Source organism: Ambystoma mexicanum, chromosome 10, assembly GCF_040938575.1.
Source record: "Ambystoma mexicanum isolate Mex_15411 chromosome 10, UKY_AmexF1_1, whole genome shotgun sequence".
Lineage (NCBI taxonomy): Eukaryota > Metazoa > Chordata > Amphibia > Caudata > Ambystomatidae > Ambystoma > Ambystoma mexicanum.
The window spans coordinates 149,970,194-149,998,145 of record NC_090932.1 but is presented as its reverse complement, the minus strand read 5'-3'; the positions used below and the strand labels follow the sequence as shown (position 1 = coordinate 149,998,145).

Genomic DNA, 27,952 nt, shown 5'->3' with positions numbered 1-27,952 from the left:
CCCTTTATGTGCTGTTTAAACATATCCCATCTCTCCCCTGGGCTGCCCCCCTCCTACCCTTCCCTTTCTGCGAATTTACGTATCTCATTCTCGGTCTGTTGCCTCATCTCTCGGTCTCTAATTAGGTATTCCTCTAGTCTCCAATCCCCCGTTCCCCTTCGCGTGTTACCTCCCTCCCACTCTAATATGACTGGAGCATGGTCCGACAGTGTCATAGTTCCCATTTGTATTCTACTGGTAGATTGGACTATTTCTTGTGTTGCCTTTACATAATCTATCCTTGAGTTGGTCTTATGGACATGGGAGTAGTAAGAGTAATCTCTTTCTTGCGGGTGGCGTGCCTTCCACAGATCGCAGACGCCCTCCTCCTGGAGTCTGCCCACCAGTTGCCTGGACATTTTCCCCATTGCATGTCCCCTCAGGCCCCCCAACCTATCCCAGAAAGGATCTGCTGCTAAGTTAAAATCCCCAGATATGATCATCTCTCCTTCCCTGAATTTTCTCAGTTCATCTAGGAATCCTCCCAGGAATCCTTCTTGTCCCTGGTTGGGGGCGTAGACTGATTCCCAAGTGCATTTCTGGCCCATGATTCTCCCTTTTACCATCACATATCTCCCTTCCATGTCCCGCTTAACCTTGATTCCTTCAATTTGTATACTTTTGTGGAATAGGACTGCCACCCCCGCTCGTTTGGCTCTTGCCGTAGCGTGATATTGCAGTGGATAGTTCCTACTGCGCAGGTGCCCCTCACCTTCCTTCATTAGGTGCGTCTCTTGCAAACAGACTATTCCAAGCCTCTCCTTGTCAATTTCTCTCAGGACTGCCACCCTCTTGTTGGGGCTGTTCAGTCCCCTCACATTCCATGATGTCAGTTTATACATCCCGCCCTGATTACATTTTCCCCTGTTCGCTCTGGAACTTACATTTCTTCTGAGTCATTCAGCCCTCGCCTGGTTGCTCCCTACCGCCCCCCGGACTGGTTATAGATTCCCCTCTTGTAACTGTCCCTGGATCTCCGTCCAGGTTCTTGACGTGGTCCCCTCTTGGTGACCTGTGCGTAGTATTGCCCCCCACCCCCCTTTCCCCTCAATATCTTACTACACATAAAGCTATATTCTAGTCCTTAAGTTCTTTTAATTGTGAGTGTTGGTTTACCTTACATTTCTCCTCCTCAGGTCTTCCTCGCCTTTTTCGTGGTCCAGCCCTGTGGCCTGGGCCGGATCTCGGACATTGTTTCTCCTGAGTGGTTTTCTATGTTGTCGCCTCTCGTCTCCCTTGGGGCCATCCCCAAGGCTCTCAGTCCGTCCTTTGCCTGGGCGACAATCTTTTCCTCATTGCCCATGCGAAACTGGATCCGTGTCGGGAAGAGCCATCAATATCTCAGCTTCCTTTTGTTCAGTTCATCTGTGAGTGGTTTGAATGAGTGCCTCCTTGCCAGTGTGACTTGGGATAGGTCCTCATACAACTGTACTTTGTATCCTCTCACTCGGATCTTCCCTTTTGACCTGGATGCCTCTATCAACTGCACTTTGTCCTTGTAGTTGTGCATTTTGACCAATATGTCTCTGGGTCTTGCCCCTCGGTCCATCCTCCGGCTGCCCACTCTGTGAGCTCTTTCTATCCCCATGCTGCGGGCCACTTCTTCTTCTACCAAGTTCTCAAACATTTCCCGTATGCAGGCTTCCAGGTGTGGGCCTTGCACTCCTTTCCCCAGGTTCTTGATCCGTATATTTTCCCGTCTTGAGCATGCATGGGTCTGTCTACACAGGGAAGTGAAAACATCTGTGCCTGTTTTACAGAAACTTTGAGCTGGTGCAAGGGCAATTTTGCATGGTGCTAGCACTAGGGCAAACAAGAACCAGATGAATGTTTGCCTTAGTGCTAATTGAGTCCGCTGTCAGCACCAGGGCAGATATTGCCCTGGTGCAAGAATACAGTGAAAGAACATGTTTTTTCGCAAGAGGGCAATTTATGCCCTTGTACTAATACCACACATAATTTTTCTTGTGCTGGTGTACAGCTTCTCTGAGCCAATAAGATATGCTGGAAAAATGATAGACATGTTTCTTTCTACTAAACCCTACCGCAAGCCACAGCGGAGAATAAGATACCACCATACTTCTTGCTCTCTCTCTTTCATTATTCATACAGATTAACATGAGAATTTAAAGTTACTTGTATCAGCCGGGTTAATTTTAAGGACTCCATGGAGGGGGAGATCCACCAAGATCAGATAAATAAGCTCTCATTCTACTTAAAAACAAGTATGCATTCCAATTGGCTGAGCCAGAGTCTTCCCACTGTAACATTATCCTTTTTTCCCTCGGCTTCTGAAAAATTTAATTTATTCCTACAAAACTTTTCTTCGCTTTTGGTATTTCCATTTAAGGAGGATATTCAAGTTGATCAACACTCATTACCACTCATAAAATGGTAGAATATCTTTTATAATTGTGAACACAATTTGATCTCGAAGACATTCAAGCGTGAATAGATAGCCTTTTCCCAACTTATAAATCTTTTTGAACAGGAAAAGACATACAGGCCACCATAGTTCCTATGCAGAAGGCGGCCTACAGAGTTTGCAGATTTGTACTGTTTGCTTCCTTACCTTCGTAGGAAAGTATCGGCTGAACTTGAATTTCTTCAGGGATACGGTCATGGAGTAAGTCCCAAAGAATAGGATGAATGACATTAGGGCCAAATCCGGGACATATTTACAGGAGTTTCCGATCAGACTTCCGCCGTAGTTCAGGCACTCCTTCATACTCAGCTGGCTCCAGTCCAGAGCTGTTATATTAACAGTAGTGTTCTTGGAATTGGCATATCATAAAGTGATATAGTGTTAGTCTTTAAAAAATGAGTGTATAGTCCGACATAAATTGCAACATTATCAAAGGGCACCATGACAAAAAAACAAATACAACTATAACATATAAAACTCTCTCATTGCTTCACAATTTTTATTTTGTATTATTTTGTTTTTGGTTGTAAAATTAGTTACACCTTTACAAATTGGTAACAAAACATATGATACTGCTTCACAATTGAAAGCTCAGAAGATCACAGAAGATTTACAATTGATTTACAATTGGAATTTTAGACTGTTTCACCCACTTTTTTCCCAATTTCGCTGGTCAAACTGGAATTTTAGAAAACTGTTAAATAATGTGATTACCTTGAGTCATTTAAAAGTAGTCTTTATGGTGATGCAATACTCACACTGTTGTTTCTTTTAAATGATGCATATCCTAGGTTCTCAACTAAGCAACTTACCCCAGGTTGCTTTGTGATGAATTCACGGTTGTTCATGGGCTAAACGTGTTTACATTGGGTCAATCAAAAGTGCATATTATTGGGATATATTGGCAAGCTGTGCCATATCAGCACAATGTAAACAATACAGTGCAAGGTGAAAAAAGACTGCAAGATACTTCCAACCAATGTTTACATTTTACTGCCAAAAGTACTTATTACATTCCAGTAGAAATCAATAAACCCATGTACACCTGTTACTAGTCAATATAAGTAGTAAGCATATACACTCTACACAAACCATTTACAGGAAATGGAAGCTCTGAGAATCACCCCACCCCTTGACACCTGGGGAGGGTGGGGAGGTGACTAAGGGGGCTGGGTGCCACTGCAAGGCTGGCAGATGTGTCGGGAGGATCCCCTGGTCACACCCAGCACCTGGGTCAGGAGAAGATGCTCATCACATGTGCAGCATAAGAACACCTGTCCCTTTAACAGATAGACAAAGAGTATTGCTCACATAATTTCTGTGGGCACTGTAACAAAGGTGTAGGAACATTTTGTATCTCAGTCCAAGTGTGAGTATACTCAAGGGGTGGAACCACGAAACAACATCAACAGAGAATCCCCGCTCACCAGGGACCCCACTGCCAAGGGAACACTGGAGAAGCAAGACCAGTGAAAAGCACTGCCGCTCCCAAACATTTGCGAGAGGTCCTCCAAATTGGCCTAGATGGAAATAAAGCTGTGGCCTGGAGGACATGCAGACCATGCACTCTTCCATAACACGCACCACTTTTACAATGCATGCTGAAACCTAACCAGTACCAAAGTAGCTAACCAAATCACGCACATATTCAGGCTTGCGTGAAGAGTACGGTCCAGGGAGAGGGGAGAAGATTGTGTGTATAGGAGGAGTCCACAAAAGGTCAAGGATGTAGTAGTTTGGAGAATAATATTGCCTGAGTTTGGTGAAGGCTGGAGAGCAGAGGAATAGATGAGATTAGGAGATGAGAAGAGGTTGTTGAAGCAGGATCTGGGGATGTGAAGGAAAGACTGAGATCAGATCAGTAGAGGGTACAAGAAGGAGCATAGGAGAAGGAGAGATTAAGGCAAAAGGAGAAATGGGTTCAAGAAGGAGCATAGGAGAAGGAGAGATTAAGGCAAAAGGAGAAATGGGTTAAAGAAGGAGCAGAGGAAGAAGAGAGATGGAGAGCAGAAGAAAAAGATGGGAGATGGGATAAAAAGAAAGAGCGTAAACAGTGTGGTAATGATGTGTCCAGAGCAAGAGGTACAGGTCTACTAGGAGCCACTGACCCTCATTATAAGACACAGGTAAGAAGAATGCACACAGCTGTGAGTGGTGCTGGGGAAAGACCTTTTGGGTGAAAGAGGATTTTTCCTTTTCATTGGAAGACACAAAGACGTTCATCGTCTTTATTCCAACGACTTTCTTTTGATATAATTGAATCTCCATCTCGGGATAAGGAACCCACTTGGGGAAGAGTCTTGCTAAGGATCCTTTGTTGTGGAAGCTCCCGAAGGATTGCCACCCTGATGAACCAACATTTCATTTGACGAAAAGGAGAGAGAACTTGAGCCTGGCTCAGAAGGATATGGTTAGAAGGGATTGGCAGTGGCTTCCCTTTCCACCCCTTTTCAACCCGAATGTTATGAGAACCCGTTTAGAAATCAGTTTTACAAAATCTGTGATTGTGTCACAGGTGTCATTATTTCACCATGGCTGTGTAACAGCCCCAATACTCTCAAGCTACCACTTTCACCTGGCTTCTAGCTCGATTGACAAAGGGGACCCCTCATACACCCCCAAAAAATGTCACAATTCCTTGCAATGGTAGCCTATTGCTATTCTATCAATAATATTCTAGGTCAATATTCGAGCATCAATATATTTGTCCTAATTATCATAGTCAACATTTACACTTGTGAAAGTTATCATAATGAAAATTTAAAATATTTGGGAAATGACTATAAAAATCAGATTTTACAATCTCATTAAAAAATGAATTAATGAAATGTCATTCATCAAACTTTTTCAAGAATGTTGTATTTGGGTCCTATGTTGAAAATGTGCACGACAAGTAAGTGGTCAGCACCTACGCTGCTTCATTTGTTCCTTTGTCAGGGCTCTAAGCAGAGATCCGGGTGGGCAAATTATGGGGGTAATTCATGGATTATTTGCGCCAAAAAAAACGGGATTTGTGCGCCATTCTGCCCGCAAATCCCCATTTGTTAAACAGGGATTTGCGGGCAGAATGGCGCACAAATCCCATTTTTTTCGGCGCAAATAATCCATGAATTACCTTAAGGGCTTGTGTTAGCCAACTATTGCACTGACCAATACACCAATGATACACAGCATAAATGCAATAATTCCCAGGCAGAGTACGTACGTCTGTAAAAGGCAGCTGAGTTCCCAGACCTTCCTGCCATCGGGAGCAAGTTGAATTTACAATTTAGTTATTAAAAACATGGCATATAGATTAACTATATTTGTCAGAGAGTGTCCATAAAGCAGTAATTCATTACCTGTCAGGAAACACGTGGGGGTGGGGGGCGGGGGGCTCTTATTGAGAGAATACCGCTTCTCAATGCATCCTAAAAAGGAAACCTTTGTTTTAAGGTTTGATGGTTAGGTTTTTGTTAAGCACCTAGTAAACGTCTGGAAGAATCTCAGAAATAATATTTCCAAACTTCTTTTAACCTACACTGGCCACTGCCATTTGAGAGAATGATCTACATTGGTACAGACCTATATCTTGGGTAGGCCTCCTGGGCAAGATGTTCACCACATGACTGGCAACAAGGGTCCAGAGGTGGGTCCAATACATTGGGACAATCCCTCTCTTCATGGGTTGGTTGTTGGCCGCAGTTCTGAACAACGCGTCATTGCATGGATTGCATGGCGCTGTTGAACATAGCTGATACGTATCTCAATACTGGGAGTTAGGGAGGGAAAAGGAGCATTCCCATATCCCACTAATTGAACTCTGTCAGACTTTTGACTCAGTAAAGTGGGTCATGGACCTGTCTGAGTTAAACAGATTGGGTCTGCATGCCCAACTTTTAACCTGTTTTCAGTTGTCTTATAGCAAACCAGCAGAAACAGTAAGTGCTCCACAAAGGCTTACTCTGCCTGTTGTAGATACCCAGGGAGTTAGACAGGGTTGTTACTGGATTTGCTCTTGTTATTGGAGGATCTGGGCAATGCTTTAGCTCTAGTTTATTCTGATGCCCCAAACCTCAAGGGCACCTATGATATGCAATTAAAGGACATGGATGATCTCATGTCACATCATCTGCAGTCAACTCTGGTTAAAGCCATGGACCTTTTTTCCAAGAAAATTGTTTGAAACTAAATCTATCGTAAACCAAACCTTTTAGCTTTTTCCTTTTTCGAAAGGTGCGGTGTCCCTGGAACCTGAACAGGAGTAAAACAGGTTTGGCAAACATTATGATCTGGTAATGAGTTTAGCACATTTGCACAACATGGGGGTTGGAATGCCCCATAGACCAGAATTGTTAACGTTTTGCAAAAACAAATCCCTGGTCTGCTGAGATTTTGTTTCAAGTATGGTTCTCAATTGCTCATGAAATGCTCAGAAGTCTTCTTTGGAGGTCATCCAAAATAAATGTTTTTGCTCCACGTTAGGTGATCCATATCGTTTGTTTGTTTGTTTGTTTGTTTATTTGGTAATGCGCTCCGAGCCCGTGGGCATCTGGGCGCAGCAGTACAAGAGGACTCGAAACTTAGTTACAATGCCTGACACAGGCTAATTACAGAAAAACAGTGGTCGTTTACAATGGGTGATACAATGCATATAAAATAACAAGGGTTAAGCGCATAAGAATAACATTTTAACAGGTTGTACCGTTTCAGCTAGGGTGAGGGTCGTTGCATGTCATTGTTGTGCAGCCATTTGAGAGCGTAGGATCTGAATCTTGTGTAGGGTAAAGGGCATTTAAGGTTGGATGGGAGTGTGTTCCATGATTGTGCAGCTCTAACTGGGAAGCTCGCACCGCCCGCTGTGGTAAGTTTGAATCTAGGGACTTCCAATAGGAAGGTGTTAGCGGATCTCGTCAGTCGGTTAGAGGGTCTCCCGTTGATTCTTTCCGCTAGGTAGGGGGGTGCAAGATTGTTGAGGCATTTAGAAGTGAGGGAAATAGTTTTAAGTAGGATTCTGTCCTTTATCTTTAGCCAATGGGCTTCTGTCCGGTGTTTGGAGATATGTTCTCTGCGTGGGATGTTCAGAGCTGCTCTAAGAGCGTTATTTTGTAATCTCTGTAGTTTGTCAGTGACCGACTTGTTGGCACCTGAGTATAAGGCGTTGCACTAAGTCGTAACCCTAAACACGTCCTCTATGGTTGTAGGTCAAATGGTCGAATCTAAATGGTCGACAGGACAAATGGTCGACACCAAAAGGTCGACAGGTCAAATGATCGAATTTTTTTTTTAGTTTTTTCAAAACCTAAAAAAATATATATAACTAAAAAAAATTCGATCATTTGTCCTGTCGACCAAATTGTGTCGGCCATTTGTCTGTTGACCATTTGACTAGACACCGTCCTCCGTAATTGAGGGTAGGTTACATCAGTACTGAGCTTGAGATCAAATTTGTGGGGTAAGGTTACAAGATCTACATTGCACCGGCACCAAAAGAAACACAGATAGGGGCTTGGGAAGTGTTGGATACATGCTGCAGCCATCATTATAACTGGTATCCTACATTGATTACATTGGCAGAAACAAGCAACGCTGCTCCCTAAACCTTTGCGAACAAGTGCCTTAGGTCGGGTGACCGCAAAGAACCAAACAAGAAGAGAGGCTGATCTAGAGTGTCTAGAGTGTCAGCGTCAAGACAGGGAGAGGTCAAACTACCGCAGATCACTGGCACTTTATGTTCAAATTAACAATCGCCCGTTTTGATGGCAAAACAATTCCCAGCAAAGAGGTCATTAATAACAACTACTCATTTGAAAGTCTCGTGTTAGGGAAGAAAACGCTTAGATAGATTCTAAGTTTGATGTATGCTGCAATTACCATGTCAGGGGTATAACAGATCCAGCTAATTTGTTGATGTTTTTTCTATGGTCTCTCTTCCTCTTTCCTCATCTATTGAAATTCTAAGTGTGACCTTTCACCCGCCCTTACATTCTCTGATCACATTTCTTCCTTTTCTGGCATTTGAAGATTTCAGATCTATCATATTTGTGACAATCAATGTTTTCCCGCTTTCTCTGATACCAAAGCTCTTATATCCTTATTAGCTTTCCCCTGCTTAGACTATTGTTCTACCCCCATTTGGTGTCTTCCTGAACATGCCATTTCCAAATTAAGTCTGTTTTCAACTCTTCTATTCATATGCTCTGTCTACTTTCCATCCACTGAGGGCCTAATTCTGAGCTCCATGTAAAATAAGAAAAATCCCATTCTGGAATGGAATGGTACTTTTCTTATTTGCTCCATATTCTCTATCTATTTAAATAGAGGCACAGAATATAGAGCAAATCAAAAAAGTGTCCTTCCATCACGGAAAGACACGTTCCCTAGTGTACATGGAGCCCAAAATGAAGTCCTGACTCTCCTTTTTTGCTGCCTCTAGTTTAATTTTTTAAGCATCAGCTTTATTTGTCTGGCCACGTTATCTATTCTCCCCTATTTATGTCTGCACTCCTAATTGTACGCTTGGTTCTTCATCCCCTTTTCTTCGCCTGTTTCCCACCCTCCCTGTGCTCAGTCTGGTCTCTATTAATTCTCTCTTCATGCTCCTAAACTCTGGAACACCCTCCCAGTTGTCACTGCCCTCTGGACCAACGCTTTTCTCCTATCTTTCCTCTTTAAAAACGTATTTTTTATAGCCACCCTAACATTTATGTCAAGCTGCTTGCACACTGCCCTCTAATTGTAATTGTTTATTCGTAAAGCGCTAATACAAAAGTGAAGTGCTTCAAAGCGCTTCAAGGCAGGAAGGGAACAAGGGAATACAGTAGTCATTCTTAAGCCTTGAAGTTTTCGAATGATCTAACAAAAATAACTAGCATACTAGGCCACAGGCATTTCTACTAGTGCAAGTACATGACAGGAGAGAAGGAGAGAAGGGGGGAGGAGAAGGAAAGAGCATGCAATCAATAAACTGCCGTACTAGACCTAACTACTTGTCAGATAGTACAAGTGCATGACAGAGAGGAGGGAGAGAACGAGGGTGGGAGGAGGGGGAAAAGGACATACAGAACAATAAACTACCACACTAGGCCTGGTGACATTCAGATTGATTGATGATTGGTCATCTGTAATGTGCCTATTCACAAGTGTTTCAGGCACAACCAAGCTACGGAGGGGAGGATAGGACAAATGATCTTGCCAGGCCTAGTGCATTCAAGGTCGTGCAAGTGCTCAGGGAGGTGTAGGGGGAAAAAGGGCACCCAGTCCAGCAGGAGCCTAGGTTAAGTGCAGAGAGGTTGCCCCTCTCATGGAATGTATTCCGAGTGCAGTAATGCAAGGCAGAGTGCAGAGGCCCGGAGCCAAGTGCATGACTGACGGGGGAGCCTGGGACCTGTGAGGCTCTGGAGGTGCACCAGGCGACCAGTCAGCGAACTGAGCAAGTTGGGGTGGAGAAAGGAGGAGGGAAGCGGGAGAGAAGAGAAGGAGGTTAGCAGCAGAGAGGGAGAGAGAAAGAGGAAGCGAAGAGGAAGGTCTTGAGGAGTTTCCGGAACTTGAGGAGGTCCGGCTGAAGATGGAGAGAGGCAGGGAGGCTGTTCCAGAGGGCAACTGCAGAGGATTAAGAACTACCCCCAAATCTCTGTTTGGAAAAAAAACTCACCCGCAAAGAGTTGGAGGAGGCTAGGCGGAGGGCTCTGGAAGGAGAGTATTTAGGGCGTGAGCGTTGGAGATAGTGCAGCCCCTGGCCACAGAAAGCCTTATGGACTATGCAGAGGGACTTGAACTTGATCCTTGCAGCCACGGGGAGCCAGTGACTGCAAGGATCGCTCTGTTATTTATGATTTTGTAGAGTGTTTTGGAGAAAGTTATCTACAAATCCAAATACATAAACATGTTTTTTATTGATTGTTGAGATTGTTAGCCATTGTTCGTAATGTTAATCTAAATGTAAAAAAAGCAATCAGAAACTGTTTCATCTCAATGTTTTGACGCAATGAATTTTTATAAGCATTTTATGCCTGTCTCAATGGAGATATCCCAAATGAATTTGAAATGCTAACTTTAAATTCTTTCTAGTGAATTCCTGTCCGGCCGACCCACTCACTTTTCTAAAGCTGGTTGTTGATGATTTTTCAAAATGCTAAGCAGTTTTCATATGAATTCCAAATCCTCTAACATTTGTTTCCATGAGTGTTCAAATGATTGCATTTGGAAATACTATTGGTGAATATGACCAAAGCCAGGTAGAATCACCCTTTGGAAGATCCCACTGAAAAAATCCTTGTAAACCAGCCCCTTAGTGTGCTGTATGGCTGGAATCAATGAGTATAACCGAAGTCTGCTCCGAAACTCAGCGCCTTCCATTATCACCAGCTTGTCTGATTTCTCAAAAGCCCCACCCAGATCCAAATCCACCCTTTTGAAGTGTGATAGCTTGTACTTCTAAATAGAAATTAGTGAATGTGTGGCTTGATGTAAAAAGAAGATAATATTTGTTTTCAGTTCTTGAACTGAGAAGTCAAAAAAGACTCATAAGTATTTGAAACTATGCATGCACAAAGATTTCTACAAATATTTCAAGTTTAAAAAAGAAAAACCAAGTTATTCAATTTCTTTTCTTTACACCTGACATTTAAGGTGATGTAACCATTACATTGTGGCTGAGTGGGGATGGTGGGCTCCAGCTCCAATGGACTCAATACTGGAGCGATGCTTATGTCGACTATGCGGATCGTAAGGCCATGCCAAGGGTCAGTGTGTACATAGAAACTACAGCATTTTATTTTTGTGCATAGGTGAATCTTAACTAGAACTCCACAAATATTTGTATGTCTAACAATTTAAGCTCTGCATAACCTTACCTGTATTTGCTACAGCTTCTGTGCATTACCCATTCTGCTCCCTTGTCAACGCCACGTATATCTGCGTTGGTCGGCTCTAGGATATGGGTATAATCTTCTGCATAACATGATTTTAATTCTATGCCCTAAAAGCCTGATAAAGTCTACTGTGCACCAACCACCACCTCTGCAACCTGGATCAGTTCTCACTCAAAATCACACCTCTCCCTGTCTTTCTGCTATTGAGGAAATTCATAAGAATCTAATTTTGCATCTGAATCTTTGAGTGTCTGTTTCCTTTGGCTGGAGGACTCAAACTAGAGCAGATGGCACTTGTAGGGTGACTCTACATTATTAATATTATCTTTCTGCATACTGGCAGCTGATGCTGATTTAGGGAAAGCATCACCCCACTCATCAGGTGCACGGTGACTATATTTTCCCTGTTAAAGAGGTAAAGCTAGTGTTTGGGGAGGACTGAAATTCATGTACCCCATGCACATGCTATTTCCTGGCCTCTCACTGGTTGGTACTTTTTGACAGAGTAACTGCACGACCAGGTGGGACCAAGGTGGGGCCAAGTGGGAGCATATTTGGTTGCGTAGCAATGTTTGGAAATGGGCTTTTGACTCACAGCCATGCTAGAAACAGTCTCAAGGATTTGATGCTGATATATCACTGCAAGTCTTCCGTTGAGTTCTTCATAATGCTTTTTTTAAAAAAATAGAATGTTTCATTACTTTCTTTTATATCACATGACTTCCTGCAGGCTTAGAACTCCGTGTATGACGGTGAAGGTGATAGAACACGTGTTGCAGTGACTGGCATAAGGGATTCAAAATCCAGCAATCTGCTGCCAGGATAGGACTATATAAGAAGTCAGCATACCTCATACTTTTGAATATTTTTTAGAACTGTTGATCAGTCGAAAATAATATTTCTTAGGGTTGTAGAGAATCATTCTAGAAGGGTAAACAACCTTTTCCTCATCCAACTCTGAAGGACAGAGAGGCGACCAGCTGCAAGAATGCAAAGTGCAAGTGCTGCAAATAAGTAACGTTGGCATCCTCCTCTGGTTTGGTATAAGCAGAAGAGGGCCCCCATTCTTCAAAAGGACAGGTTAAATGCCACAGGGTGTTTTCTAAGTGTAAGGGTTTTACCACAGGCATATCTATCTCTTCTTCTAATTCTAGGTTTAGCCTGTACCAAGACAGTAAGCCACATTCAGACCATTGACTGATCTGGCTAATGGCTCAAACCTCTGGCTGCCAGGCGAGCCCAAGCCACACCCCACATCAAGATGCCTGGACTATACCTGCTGCAAGGGGGGGGGCAGCATGAAGCCCGCACCGTGCTGTTGAGCCTGCTCGACAAACTAAGGGAGTGACATTTTGGAATAGGGATCCCACAATCCATTGCAAGGTAGCCTTGCCCACTGGACTTTTATCTTCAGCCCTAGAGGCTAGTTATGTCTCACCTTCCCACCTCAATCAGCTACATTTCAGAAGTAAACAATATCATTTTTCTTTTCCTCATGCGTTAAAGTACCCTAAGTGTACAATCTATTTATCTCTAGTCTGAAATATCTGTGTACTTGCTTTACATGGGTGTTATTTTTGTAAGATCTGTGTATCAATATGAACATCATATATCGCACCTTGAAACACTTGTCAATAGGCACGTTATAAATGCCATATCATATCATATCATATCATATCATATCATATCATATGGTACAAAATACTTCAGAATGAAAAGAAGAAGAAATAAAGAACAGATTGCATGCATCTCATTAATCTACAACAACATATAACTCATCATCTTTGGTGTTCAACCTCTTGCTCATGGAAGAGAAACATAAAACTCAACATCCTTCCATCATAGTGAAGGTGGGGGAGGTGATGAAGAAAGAAAAAAATAAGTAGATGGCGAGAACAATCTCATAAATGGATTTAACACAGAAAATCATATATAAGTAACCTCCATTAGGATCTGCCACCCCTCCCATAACATGCTGGCTAAGCATCATACGAAATCAACAAAACCGATAATCAATGTACAATCCAGGTGCAGTTAAGCACTGCAGTGGGCTTTCAAAATTCAAGAATCCCCACTTTCCTCAAGCCCCTTTATAAAGTGGTGGCCAGACCCCAATTGTGTATACATATGTTTTTCCCCTCTAGCGATCACCTGCAATATTGCCAGATGAAGCACAGAAGCCTGAACCCCGTGTTATCAACTCCTTTTTAAAAACTTGAAATTCCTATCTGCCGCTCTGCCTGTCTCTGACCAAGTTAGGGAATTCCAAAACACTCCAAACTTGAAATAAAATCTCCTTTTGCCATGTGAGTGTTGGCAGGACCGACTCACATTCTCTGTGGTGGCCCAATTCAATGATCAGTGTCTGCTCAGCCAGACCTGGAATAGGCAGCTAAAAGACCCTCTTATCCAGGGATGCCATTTCACCAAAATGCCTGGGGTAGTGGAAGTGACACCACACATCCCTTGCCCACTAAACACATCACAGGAAGTGGTCATGTGACCCCACCCTGAAGTGACATCACAGGAAGCGATGGAACACGACAGTACACTACAAAATAATATGGTTACGATATCACTATAATGTGATGTACATGTCATACAAGAATGGCTCACTGTATGTATCGTTAATATCAGTCTGTATAGGCCCATATTAACAAATCACTGTGAATGCAAGCAGACGTCCAAGGCCAAATGATAATGATGTTATTATATAGACTTACGCTTAAACGCTTTATTTAGAACAAATATACATACAATATCACCCAACCTGTGTTGGTACTCATTATTCAACCTCAGAAGGATAAAAGGCTGAGTTGAGGTGTTTATGAATAAATCAGTGACTCACCCCCTGAAGCGGGCCTGAAATAAACCTTTAATGAGTCTAACAATGATTGTATAGAATTCCAGAAAGACAAATTATTTGTTATTCCTATTCTTTCTTATTTAGGGTCACTGCTCAAAGTGTTACACTTTTAGTACCCCGTTTTTTTAAGTGGTCTGAACAAGAAATCCTGCCATTCCAGAAACAAGGAGCCACATGGCACTGGCCACAGCCCAGGAGCTTACATCTAAAAAAAAAAAAAGCTTTTTTAGGGGTAGCAAGGGAGACCTCAGGGGTCGCTCGCAGATGCGACCCCCAAATTACGTCCCAGCTCTTATCTGACACCTTATTCATTGTGTCCTCCTATTATTGCGTGGCTTCTGGAAAGGATAGGACCAGGCCCCTTGAACTTCCATTCCTCTCAGTAATAGGAAGCGCCAACGCTACTCCAAAGCTACTTATAGCCCTGGTCAAACTCTACAGCACCAAGCCTGCCATGTTTTATTCCTCCTAAGATTTGAACAGAACTTCATTGCTAGCAATGTGGAGATAATTTCACTCGTTTTATGTTCTAAGATTTTACAATTTCTACACTGAACTTTACTACAGCTAAATGAATCAATGATGTTCCCCAATAATATATTGTAATGCATTGATCCTATATCACTCCAATCTAATATTGCACATCTTAATTCGTCACATGATCTATTGCATCAGTTATTTTCCACAGAATGAGTGCACAGTGCCCATAATCTTCAATCTCCATATGGAGTGTTATGTCTATTGATCATAAGTCTTCTAATGGACCTCGTTTCCAAACATTTCTTCAATTCGCTTCTTCTTATTTCCAATACTTACTAAGAAATTCATAGAAGACAAAATCTTCAACGTCCTATTGCAGCTTTTGCAAGAGACTAACTATTCTACGCAACCCCCAGAAGACCCACTAACTCTGAGGTAAGGCCTGTCGCTGACAGGTTATAAAGCCGCTTTTACAAAGAGTGAATGAACCAATTCCAAGAATTGTTTTAAGTTGTCCAAGAATTGACTTCTGGGGTCCAGACCCTCTGCCCTGAGAGCGCTACCTTGTGGCAAGCGATAGTCACCCGGGATGCATTAACGTTGGGCAAATCCAACGGGGGGTTGGCATAAGGGAAGTTTGATTGGTGACCTAGAAGGCCTCAGGAATTCATACATTCTTGCTTTATACAATACATATTAAAATCACAGCAATTCCAGATTGATAAGAGCAAAGTCAGGTATTTGATATTCAAAATGACTGGAAGTGCATGGGCCAATCCCTTGGTCGTTGTGGCAGAACTCCTTTTAGACGGCTATCCAGGATTTCGAAAAGCATTTAAAGAGTTCAGTGGGTGATCGGAATTGGTTTATACACTCAGGAATCCTTGGAGGTTTTCCAGCAAAGCTCCATGGATACTCTGACTTACATCATTCAGTTTAAACAGATGGCAAAAGAGCCAACATTTCCAACAGATGCCTGTATAACCCTATTTCCTTAGGGCCTCTGTGTAGAACCTAAGAATGCACTAGCCGGGGTCTTTAGTCCCGTTGCATTGGAGGCTATTTTTTTATTTATTGATCATTTGTATGACGCCTATACATCAAAAAGTGTTTCGAGGTGCCACAAGGTAAAGGGGGGCAATCAGTTCCCTAGTTCTCCAATTTGACTATTGATCGACCGAGAGGAGACAAGAAAAAAAATAGTTCTCCCATGCTCTAGAAGACACGAGGAGGAATGTCCCAGCCAGTCCATCAGACCAACCGGAAACCATGCAGATTGGGGCATCTCTAGGAACACTGACAATGGTGATAAGTCAATGTACAAAAACACTCTGTTTATGTATGCAAAGCATGATTAAAGGGCACTTGGTAAAATAATGTCCTATAGCCCCAATGCATAAACTGGGAAATGACAGCCCCCACCCCTAAATTGGATAGTGGTACAGGAAAATGACATGAGTCTCCTACGTGATTCCTACTCCATATCTACAGTTGAAGATCATGGCAATGCTTTGTTCATCATACCCATTGTGATGGTAGGTGTACATGGATGTACAGTGGTTACAAAGGCCTTGTTTGATTGCGGAGCAGCAGGTTGTTTCATGGACAACTAATGAACAACAGTTAGTCCGGATCTGTAACAGCTATAGTCCAACTCATTGAAGGATGGATGGAATCCCTTTGATCTTTGGTCCAGTCATTGAACAAACTATACCTCTTTCCATAGGAATAGCAGAGCATACAAAGCAGCTATATTTTAACCTGATTAAAGCTGTTAACTTTTCTTGCATATTTTGGGGTTGCCCTGGCTTCTGTGACATAATGGTATACTTACTGGGCTCCCGATGCCATGTTTCTCAGAGGGTTGTGTTCACCAATGCCTTGGAACCACCCCAAGTACAATAGTTCGAGACATCCATTTTGCCTGCGGCCCTAGTGGCTCCCTTGGCTTTGGTACGAAGTAAATATCATGATTGCTTTGATTTATTTGAGGACACTCTGGGGAAACAGTTTCCCCGACATTGAGTCGAAGATTGTGATACAGACTTCCTTCAAATACTGTAGTCCCCTTCACTAGGATCTTTACTCTTTGAGTGAGAAAAGATCAATCTTAGAGTATGCCTCAACATCATTTTGAAGAATTGATTTATTGTTTATTCCAAATGTTATTTTCTTCATCCCTCAAACTCAGGGTTTGTTCAGACTTCAGAGGAATAAGCCAAGTTAACATCAAGGATGAACACCCTCTACTCCTCATCTCTGACATCCTTGAGGCAGTGATAGGGGCTACAATGTTCACAAACCTAGATTTAAGGGGTGCCTGTTATCAGATACGCATAAAGGCGGGGTATGAATGTAAGACTGCTTTCAGGACTTCTTTTGGGCATATTTAGTATAGGGTTATACCCTTCGGATTTGTCAATCCCCCAGCAGTATTTCAGCCATTTGCGCATTGAATATTCTCTGATTTTCTTCAACATTCAGTTAATGTATACCTGAATGATATCCTAATTACTTTGTTTTGAGAAACCCACAAGACCAATCTGCACATGTTCTGGAGGTCCTGCAGTGGTTTTGGCAATATCAGCATCTAGTAAATCATGAAATGTGCACTTTTGACGAATTATCTGTAACATTTTTGGATACATGCTATCCGCCAAAGGTGTTACAAAGGGCCCTCGAAAGGTGACTGATGTTTTAGACTGGACTAGCTTCACTACAGTTAAAGAAGTTCAAAGATGTTTGTGTCTTGTCGACTTCCATCGAAAAGTCACGCCAACATTTTCATGAACAGGTCTGGCCATTACCAACCTCATTAAGAAAGGGATCACGTTTAACTGGTTAATGGCAGTTCAGAGAGCTATTGGTACCCTAAAACGCCTGTTTACAAAAGCACATATATTTCATCAGTCAGATAGCACCAAGACACTCAAACAGGAAAAAGGGAAATACTTTGCGGTATCTTATCTATCACACACCTTGACTGAAAGTGAACAAAAGTATTCTGTGTTAGGAAAACAAGTACTGTCAACCAATCTAGTGTGTCAGGAGTGGACACATCTGCTGTTGGGAGCCTATAACCCTGCTAAAATCAAAGTTAATCACTGCACCCCATAAGACTAACAACAGATGAAGTGCAGAAATGGCTGACAAGCATGATGAGTTCATTTCTTTACCTAATATGACTTCTTCCTGATATATATACACCAGACTCCTCGAATGGTATTGCTGATGATCTGTATCTGGTACCCCGAACCCCCACATAATTTACACCAGAGAGAAAGCATATTGGCAGACAAACTATTCATTAGGGTGGTTTCAGATATCTTACGGAAGGCCACAGACCCCTTACCAGCATCTTTCTTTGGTAGTATCCACAGACTAAAATGATGGCAAAATGATCACATGTATGTGCCTACCAAAGAGTTACAGGAATGGCTTCTGTCTATTTGCCACAATAGCAAGGTGAGGCATCCCAAGGGAAGGTATACTGAGCTTAGGGCCCTTTAGTAACGTGCATGCAATGGATGGGTTCACAGAATAACTATGTCCAAATAACTGAACCAACTCAGGAAGATGGCAAAGATAATGTTTTATTAACAATTATCTAAACCAGGGAGTTATAACAAACATAAATTTCTCTCTTCTGTCTTCTCATAAAACACACATTTTATACAAAAAATACGTCAGAGGTGACGTCATACTATGTGACAAATAATGAAAAACCTAATAGGGATTGTTATTGGCTTAAGGGGAACATCTAAGTACATATTGCATAGGAACTAGGATTGTGATTGCGTTACCACTGTCAGGTAGACAATATATGCCTACTTTTAAAACATGTCATACTTAAAATGATTAAGTACACGGTTTTCAATTGGTCTTCAAACTATAAGGTCCTTCGTTATATGGACCTCTACAATTGGTTGGCATGCTTGGGCCATGTCCGGAACATTCGGTTCACTTAGCAGCACGTAAGCCTAGACCCAGGTGAAAGGAGGTGGACCTGACTGCATCTCCCCACACAGTTAGCCCAACATCTATCATCGCCCATGCCTTCTGCCATGACGTTTGTCTTTGAATTTGGCCCTGCAAAGTATCATTGTCTCTGGGAATACATGGGAGTGCGGGCACTCAGTATCGTTGTTTTAGGACTCCAAGTTCAACTCTATTTTCATCCTTGGCTCACATGACAGGAGACCATGATTTGGTCAATTTGGCAAGTTTTTAAATGTCTCGAATGAATAAAACTCGTCACTCTTGGTGTTCTTTCTCTGAACCTTAACAAGGGATGATTCATCCTTCGCACGTTCACTTCTTTCAAGAATAGATTACCGTCCTTGGCTGCTTCAGTTTTGATACCAGGCCAAACAGCCTCGCCATGCAGCTCCACGATTTCAGCTTATTCTTGCTGTGACACAATCCTCACCTTTTCTCTTCATGGGTTCTGGCTTACTAAAATTCATGACACTAATGTCCAACTTCTATACAGTTGTGGCTTCACCTGCATTCTATTCACTACGTATAGCCAGCTTCTATGATGACTTAATCTACTTGCATTTTGGCATCTGTACAATTATTGAATGGTTAATTCTCTGCAGCACTTTGTGCACATGTAATCGTCTTTTTCATACTTAAGAGTTCACTCGATTCTTTACTTCTTCATTAGTTTCTGCAGGAATCATGCACCCTCTTCAGCCAATATCTTGGGACGTCGCACATGACTCTTGTGACATCACTAGCTCCTCCCTTTGCTCTTTTTCATATTCCTTCAGATTGTCGTCTCTTTGGGGATACATTTGATAGGGTTGTCTAAATGGGTATCTTCTTTCGAATATATGCTGTAGTATTGGCACAACTGCCGGTGTCAAACACGGCACAATCTCACACTTCCAACATATTGGAAGTAGGGGGGTGGGATTTCCTGCAGAGGCATGTAAATGCTCCTCTACATTCCCCCATCAGGTCTAGTCCTAGACCACCTCTTCAATTGTTTCCACATCCTGGCATTTTCTCTTGAAGAAGTGTTTCTTCGGCGTCCATATCTTCATCACCCCCTCAGGGATCCGGCTGATTTGACATGTTCATCTACACTCCAGGTCATGTAGTTGCATTGTCCATTCAGTGTACAATAGACCCATCGTCCCACATACTTCTTATCATTCCTTGGATACAGGAACTTTGTTCCTTTAGGTGCTACGATACTGGCCTCTATATATTTTCTGACAACTTCATCCGCCAGCTCCGTGGGTCCTAGTTTGGATTCAACGTCGATCATGATCTTCATTCCTACCACCTTCTTTGCTGTTTTCCTGCATTGGGCAATCGCTATCCTGATTACACAGAATCCGAACATCACTAGCACTAATATAACTCCAAGGATTTTAAATATATTTGCCATTGCGGAATCCATGAGAACAGGGAGGCAAACCAACTGTCATCTGTCTCATCTTCCATCTTGTTATGCAGGTCTGTCAACAACGTTATCGCCTCTGTCAACGTCCCATTCTCCTCAGCATAAGAAGGTATGAACATGCAACATGATATCCCAATTTTGGCGCAAACTCCTCCTTCCATCCCTGTGATCATATCCAGGACATATCTCTTCTGGAGGGTCATTAGTCGTATGGCCCTCAGTTCTTCCTTGATATCGTTGAATCCCTTTATGGTAGCATTGATTGTCTGCAGAAGCTCCCATCTGGTGATCTGTAGCCACTTAGAGTTTGCTACTGTTTGGATTCCAGGCATGAATATAGTCGTAAATAATGTAGTAGTCTTACTGAACGACCTGTGTTCATCAGGAATTGAGTCATATGCCGTTATTGATTTAGAATTCTCTCTTCTTGTCTGCCGGAGAAGTTCAAGCTATCTTATTTTTCTCAAATGGTCATCCACTTTTGGAAATTCATCAATGTTCAGGTCGCTTTTTGGAATCACTAATGCAGGAACATGGATGAGCACCAAAGAACATACTCCACCCCAAACCTTGGGCAACCTTAGATAAGCTCTAGATCCACAAGCCGAATATTGGTCCATGAGGACGACTGTCCCCTCTCCCATCATCGGAAACGTCAATTGTAGTTTTGCATTCTTTGTTGTATCCCACATGATTCTTTCCGTGTCTTCGGAAACACAGTGTCGCAATAGCCAACAGGATTACAACAAATGAGCCTGGTTCATCTTCTACCCATGTCAGTAGCTTGTGGTGTTTAACCCATGACTTTAAACACCTATCATTCACACTCGGCACTTCATGTATGTTCTCTGTTTTCAGCAGGTGAGCTGCACAGGACATCATTCCTTCTTCCCATAGCTTCTTGGATTTCACTCGTCCATATATCAAAAATTGAATTTGTTTCCCAACATCAAGGTGATCCAGCTATTTCCGTCACATCAGGGCAGTTAATTTTCTTCATCTCTTCAATGAACACCTCATCCTGTCCTGTAGCAGGATACACAAGCAACTTGCTCTTCCATCCAGGTTCCTTTTCCATTTGTAAGGTCTTGATATAGTCATCCTGGTATGGAAACAAGCATTTCGATCTCCATCGTAAAGTTGCCCAGCTTCCTTGGAAGTGTCCTCGAGTTGCACATGTTGCAAGATGACTGAGGCACCTTGCATCGTGCTATGGAATCTCTCTGGCAATGAAAGTGCATACTGTATTCATGGCATAGGTGATGAGAGAGCAGATGTAGCAACCCTCCTTAGATGCTTTATCTCCAATTTTTCTTATGTGTTGGTACCACATGTTATTCCCCAAACGTGCTGTGTTATCTAGATAGGTATTTATCCCTTCACTATCCTCTTATGCATCTCTCTTGTGTCTCCCAAAGGATGTGTAATAATCATGGAGTAAATCAAAAGCAGTTTTCTTAGTTGGAAGAACCATAGGGACCTCTCCTTCAGCGGAGATAGTGATTGTGAAAGATGAGGAACAGAAAGACAAAGAAAGTAATCGTGCAAGCGTATATTAAGCATAAGAACATTTAAGAGAGCCAAGAAGTGTGAGGATGTCCCAAAGAGGGAGAAAGTGTTTACAGGGAGGATGAGATGCCGACAAACTCTTGAGGAGATGAGCGACATAAGGCCCACTAATTTCAACTCCTAGAGATTCCAAAAAAATCCCAAATAGCCACACGATGGGCTTTTAAAGAGGAAACAACCAGTTCTCAGTGAAACCCCCCCCCCTCAGAAAATTAAGAATGCTCAAAGGATCACAAGCTTTAGCCACTAGGTCACAAGCAAGGCAAGGAGTGTGCCCTGTAGTTACCCTTGCCTAGAATGTGTGATGCAGAGAGATGAACCTCCACCCGAGGCAAATCTCCATTTCAAGTTCTGCTAGGTTCTCACATGTAATTGATTGATGGTCCAATTTCTCTTGAGTCTTAAACTGGATAATGATGCCCAAGAAAAGTAGCTACTTGGATGTATTTTATCTATCTAATGTTTTATTCTGCATCATGGCTGTACTATTTTGTTTTTATCCTGGAAGTGCTTTTAGTGCGATGTTTTATTCAACATAAGAATTATTCATTTAAAAAATGTACATATTGATATTTTGACAAACAATAGCTGAAATAAGAAGTTTCTCGCTAGAATGGATTATTACTTTTTACATTTCTTTTTGGGAAAGTGTTTTATATTGATTGTAAAACCGTGTTTTGACTGATATACACCAATGAACTGCATAACACTATGTCTCTGTCAATTACTATACACTCTGTCCTTGACTATTATGTTTCTAATAATGCAGTAACATATCTGTGAATCGACCTGTTGGAAAGTATAATGTTAACATTGCAATCAAGGAGATTATGGCATATAATATTTTGACTAACAATAGTTGAAATAAGAAGTTTTTTGGTAGAATCGACTATAATCTTTCTAATTTAGTTTTTATTGGGAAAGTGTTTTATCATTATTGTAAAACCGTTTATTCACGGTTATACACCAATAATCTGTGAGAATCTGTTTCTATCAATTATTATACCCTCTGTCGTTGATTATTATGCTGCTAATAAGGCATTAACACATCTGTGAATCGACCTTTTGGAACGTATAATGTTAACATTGCAATCAAGGAGATTATGTCATGTAATATTGAAAAAGTTGTTATTAACTAAAACAATACATTATTCATTAAAAAAAAGAAAAAAAACAGTTTTATGGAGCAGTTTGACACTGCATTGCGCATTTGTCTGCGAACTGGGTGACTCTTCAATTTTTGATGGAATCTTTTCAGAGCTTGCAAGATTGCTGACAATTCCCTCTAGTCTGCAGAGCTTGGTCCCTCCTCCCAGGACCAATGACCATAAGTGAAGTTACAGGCCAAGGTTGTACCCTAGCACTTCTGGCAGGCCTCTTTTGCTATTGTCAGTGGCTCAGGATGTTGGATTTCTATACACCAGAGGCTTCCGATGTAGACATGTTGCCGGGACTGTGCACACGCGCACTGCCATCTCATCCTGAACTTGGAGTCACTGGCAGGCAGGTGGGGGGCTTTCAGAGAAATCAGAGTCTACAGACAAGACTGCAGCATTGTGGCTCAGTGAACTGGAGGTAAACCTTGTTTTGTACTGTACTGAAGCAAACTACTACAAACTACAGTGACTCACTTGGCAGGAGGTCAGACTTTGTGTAGTTTCTGTTTTGTGCTAGTACACAGCAAACCAGCCTAGTATCCCGCCTTGATTGCTCTTAGAATTCTACATCAGAGAGACAGTAGTTGGTGTAAGGATGCACTGTGTTCCCTTCACTGTGTAGAAGAGGAACAAGAGAGGCCAGGGTCTTGGTAAATACCCTAAGTGGACCAGAGACCAAAGAGAAGAACCTAGAACTGATAATGTGCCATTGCAACTCTGAAATGTAAGAACCGTTTGTGTTCCTGAAGAACTGGAGTGTGGGCATATGTGTATTTTAGGTCAATGGACACCATAAACTCCAGTTTTTATAGGGAGACTGAAAATGACTGCCCCGACTCCACTCTGAAAGGCGTGTTGAGCATGTTCGTGTAAACAGTGTCGATACGCAGGAGAGTGACAGTGTAGAGGCTAATATAGAGAAGGAGAGAGCATACAAGTGGGGTAAAACCGACGAAGAAAGCAGCACCCACTGTGGGGAATAACCACCACAATTCCTTACCTAAACAGTGCTGTTCCTGCCTCTCCAAGAACAACTGGTTTATTTCTGGGTCGGCTCCACCTCCACTGCACCAGCATGGGACGTTCACCAGAGGACTTGCAGCAACGACCAGCCCATCTGTGCTGTGAGGATCAGAACAGCTCACATCCAAGAATACATCCACGTCTGCCACAACGGGAAGACTGGATGCAGTTAAAAATGTCAACATCCATAAGTGGGGCATCAATAGGCGGCTTCTGTTCCATGGGTGTAGAACACTACTTTGCTGAGAAGGTGCATCTGATCCGCAGGCCACCTTACCGATCCTCCCCTTCCAGGCCTTCAAGGCCTGCTCCACAAAACCCACTGAGAGGGGGGTCTATACTTAAAGTGTGATCTATTGAAGATAGACATACAAAACAGGTCTATGGGGTGGGGATGCCCATATACGAAGGGAGGAAATAGTTCAGTGCAGGAGCAAGAGAGCGAATATGCAATTTCTCCACTTCTGGGGGAGTCAACGGCAAATGAGCCCGCTCCTGTCACATCCCGTATAATGGTTGCATACAGCCATACATTTATATCCAGTAAGAAAATGCACAAAGACACTCAGCCCATGACCCACCCATGTCCAAGCATGAGTTTCGGGATGCAGGAAATATTTGACTTGCATGAAGAGGGTGCTATTAACAGGTCATATATCCTGTCTCTATTTGCCTTCTTCCCAGAGCTACGGGTTTTGAACTCTCAAGATATTGATTATGTAGAGATATTTGAAACCACCTACTTCAGAACATCGCTCATTCATTATAAATCAACACAGATTGTAGCCTTCATATTATCATATACAGACGTTTTTCAGAAAATAGGATACGATTTAACTGTAGGAAAGCCTAGGGACATGGGATCAACGATTGGCGATCAGAGATAAAAATGACTTGCACAACCGAAGGGAGGACTACTGAGGAGGAGAGAGCATGGCTTGCGAGGCTCAATCAGCAGACAAATGCTCTCTGGGCATGACTTTCAGCCACTCTTGCCCAAAAGAGAAGTATTCAATCCTAGCCCCCGGCCAAAACGTTCTCCATATCCTCTCATGGAATACAAGAGGTTTTCATCACTTCTGTGACCTCTTGTTCAAAGGTTTATGATGCAGATATTGTATTCCTCCAGGAAACATGTTTGAGCACTATGTTCCACCTGGATGCTTGTAGCTCAATGATGAATGTGGACACCAAAGGAAATAAAGGCTGCCCTAAGGGGGTTTGATTATGGGGTTTAGAAGAACCCTACAATACATGGATTTAAAATATCATAAACCCTCAACCTAACATAATAGCTGCCATCATAGACTAAGTAAGGGAAGGCAAGTTTTGCTGATATACGTGAATGACCCACCAGATGTGACTTTCCTGCAGAGCATTTTAGATACTATTGCAGAGATTTTGGTAACAAACAACCACGGCAGTCTGAATATGTTGACGGTCATTGGAGGAGATTTTAATGTATATTGTGGTCAACCATTCGATAATGATTTTTATAGGCACAAACAGGATGTAATCCCTCAAACAAACTTGAAAACCGGAAAGAGAGATAGTCTGGGTATTAGTATAACATTACTTCACACGTAATCACGCGCCACAACAAAAAGATAGTCTGGGCATTACACTGTTGAGTTTCATGGCTGGACAGGAGAGGGTTATGTTGAATGGCTGAGTTAAGGGGGAAAACTCGAGCCACCCAACTTGGCATATGGGGAATCTTGAGGCCACTCTGTATTATTTGTTTGTTGATTTAGCCAATCTAAGAAGGGTGGATAACATGTCTATACAGGTCATGAAGCATAGTGGCCATGCCCTAGTAGACATTGCTATCAACTTCCGGAAGGACGTGGCCGAGGTACATATGGAAGGTACCCTTAAAGTTGACACTCAGGGGAATCACCTTTTCTCATCCAAGCATAATATTAGGTCCTTTTTTTATAGCTTCTAATGACTCTAATAAATTCTGGGGAATGATGAACAATAGTACTGCAGATCTAATAATTCTTTGATTAATGTCATAACACACAAATAAATGGGTGGACTATGTCACGGAAATGAATTACTTCCAAACTTTAGTACAGTATGATAGTCCTATAGACCTGTTTCACATTAGCGAGTACAGGGTGAAGATTTAAAGATCTGATCGTTGGTCTTAAAAACTCAGGGGCCCCAGGCCCTCAGAGGCCGACCAGTATAATTACGAAAGAAACACCTTATGTCTGGGTGCGCATCTCATATCAGTATTCCTCCCTCTTTATAATTAAGGATAAAATTCCAGAGTCATTGAAATATTCCTTGTTGATCCCAGTATATAAGTCAGGAGATAGAGAGAACCCTGCGAATTATAGACTCCTTGCCAAAATGGGGAAACAAGCATTTGAACCTGCTTGCAGGTGCAGGTGACATAATAGTGCTCAATCACACTCAGATTGGCCTCCTGAGATCAGTGACAATACTTTGTAATTGTTCTGAGGAGAACTATCTATTTTTGAACTGCAATAAAACAGGTATTATGTATTTTGGGCCCAAGAAGCATGCCCCTCAAGCTGGCGGGAATGCAGGATTGAATTAGCCTTGGAGTATCAATATTTGCGGTCCCTTATCTCAAGTAGGCTGAAGGGGACCTTTTGGCTAACATTGAGTTAAAAGCCCATAGGCAACCTGGGGCTATCATGAACTTCATCAGAAACCACAATAGTTTTAGCATAAGCGGCCTTGTTTTGATTCATAAAGAAAGCATAGCTCCAACCATATTAAGAAGTATCCTTGGTGTATCTAATAGGTTCCATGTAATAATGTCCCTGCAAAAATATCTCCTGACAAAAAAGTCGCTGTTTTTTGCAGTGACGTTATTACATTGAACATGCGGGGGGCATACCTGCAAATCCTGATTTTTTTTTTTTTTACAAGGGGAGCAGCGGACATCCCCGCAACCTGCCCCCATACATAATGTCACCATATATAATGTCGCCATACATAATGTCACCATACATAATGTCACCATACATAATGTCGCCAATGGCTTTTCCCGGCAACATTATAAGCGGGGACATTAGGTATGGGGACATTGTTTCCTGATACCATCTAATAGTGTACCTGTCTGTGTGCTTGGGCTAGAGTTAGGTTTAAATTCCTTATATACCATGCTAAACATTAGAAGATCAACCCTGTGCTTCAAGATCAATAAACTGTCAACAATTCCGATGTATACCATATTGGGTAAAAAAGTCGGTGAATGGGATAACAGGGATAACAAAGTACACAGCGCACAATAAGCGTCTTTGCAAACCCCTGTACAACATAGCAAAACTTGAAAAAAATAGAACTGCAATTTAACACAACAATCTTAATGGGCACCATCCAGCACTGTTGTTATAATCCGGTCCCTAATCCCTCATTAAGTTCATCTCTTTAGGGAAATAAACTCAAAACCTGAAGTGGACAGTAGAGGATACAGAACTATGAACGTGGCCTAGACGTCCCTACAGAGCAAAGGCTTTGTTGTGTGAATGCGACAATCATGTGAATAACACATTAATGGGCCTCATTACGACCCTGGCGCTTATGGGTTAACGGCGCTGCAGCCTTTTACGGCGCACATTAGCGCCTGATTACGAGGTCCCTTTGCGGGGCCCGACCTTAACGGCTGGTCTACACCAGCCGTTAAAGTAGGGACCCGCAAAGGGACCTTGGTGCTAAGTACGGTACCGCAATTTGCGGTACCGTACTTAGCACCTTCCCCATTCCCATTGAGCCCTATGGGGCAAAAAACCTTGTAATGGGGTGGTAATTCCCACTTTCTCCATGGCGGAGTCGGTAACTTACCGGCATGGACCATGGTGCTATTAGCACCATGGTTTTCCGTCTGGGTCGTAATGAGGCCCATTGGAGCTAATTTCTTAGGGGGTCATTACGACCCGGCCACAAAGGGATATCGGGCACCGGTAATGACACCAGTGCCGGTAATCCCTTTGCGCCCTATTCCGAGGCCCCTTTGCGGGTCCTTCCTTAGCGCCTGATTTTAGCAGGCGTTAAGGACGGGACCCGCAAAGGGACTTCAGAGCTAATAACGGGACCTTAATTTACGGTACCGTTATTAGCAACCTCCCCATTCCCATTGAGCCC

At 42.5% G+C, this 27,952-nt stretch overlaps 1 protein-coding gene across 9 annotated transcripts in view; it reads right to left on the bottom strand.

The window, feature by feature from the left end:
• The window catches only part of SLC4A5 (solute carrier family 4 member 5), an 802,545-nt gene that overhangs the window by 150,921 nt on the left and 623,672 nt on the right, over positions 1 to 27,952 (bottom strand). For 8 of the 9 annotated variants that reach the window (XM_069617635.1, XM_069617636.1, XM_069617640.1 and 5 more), the window contains one exon: positions 2,612 to 2,812. In XM_069617635.1, the coding sequence (XP_069473736.1) occupies positions 2,612 to 2,812 (201 nt within the window). The remainder of the gene's footprint in view (positions 1 to 2,611; positions 2,813 to 27,952) is intronic. The other variant, XM_069617639.1, reaches the window with a different exon arrangement.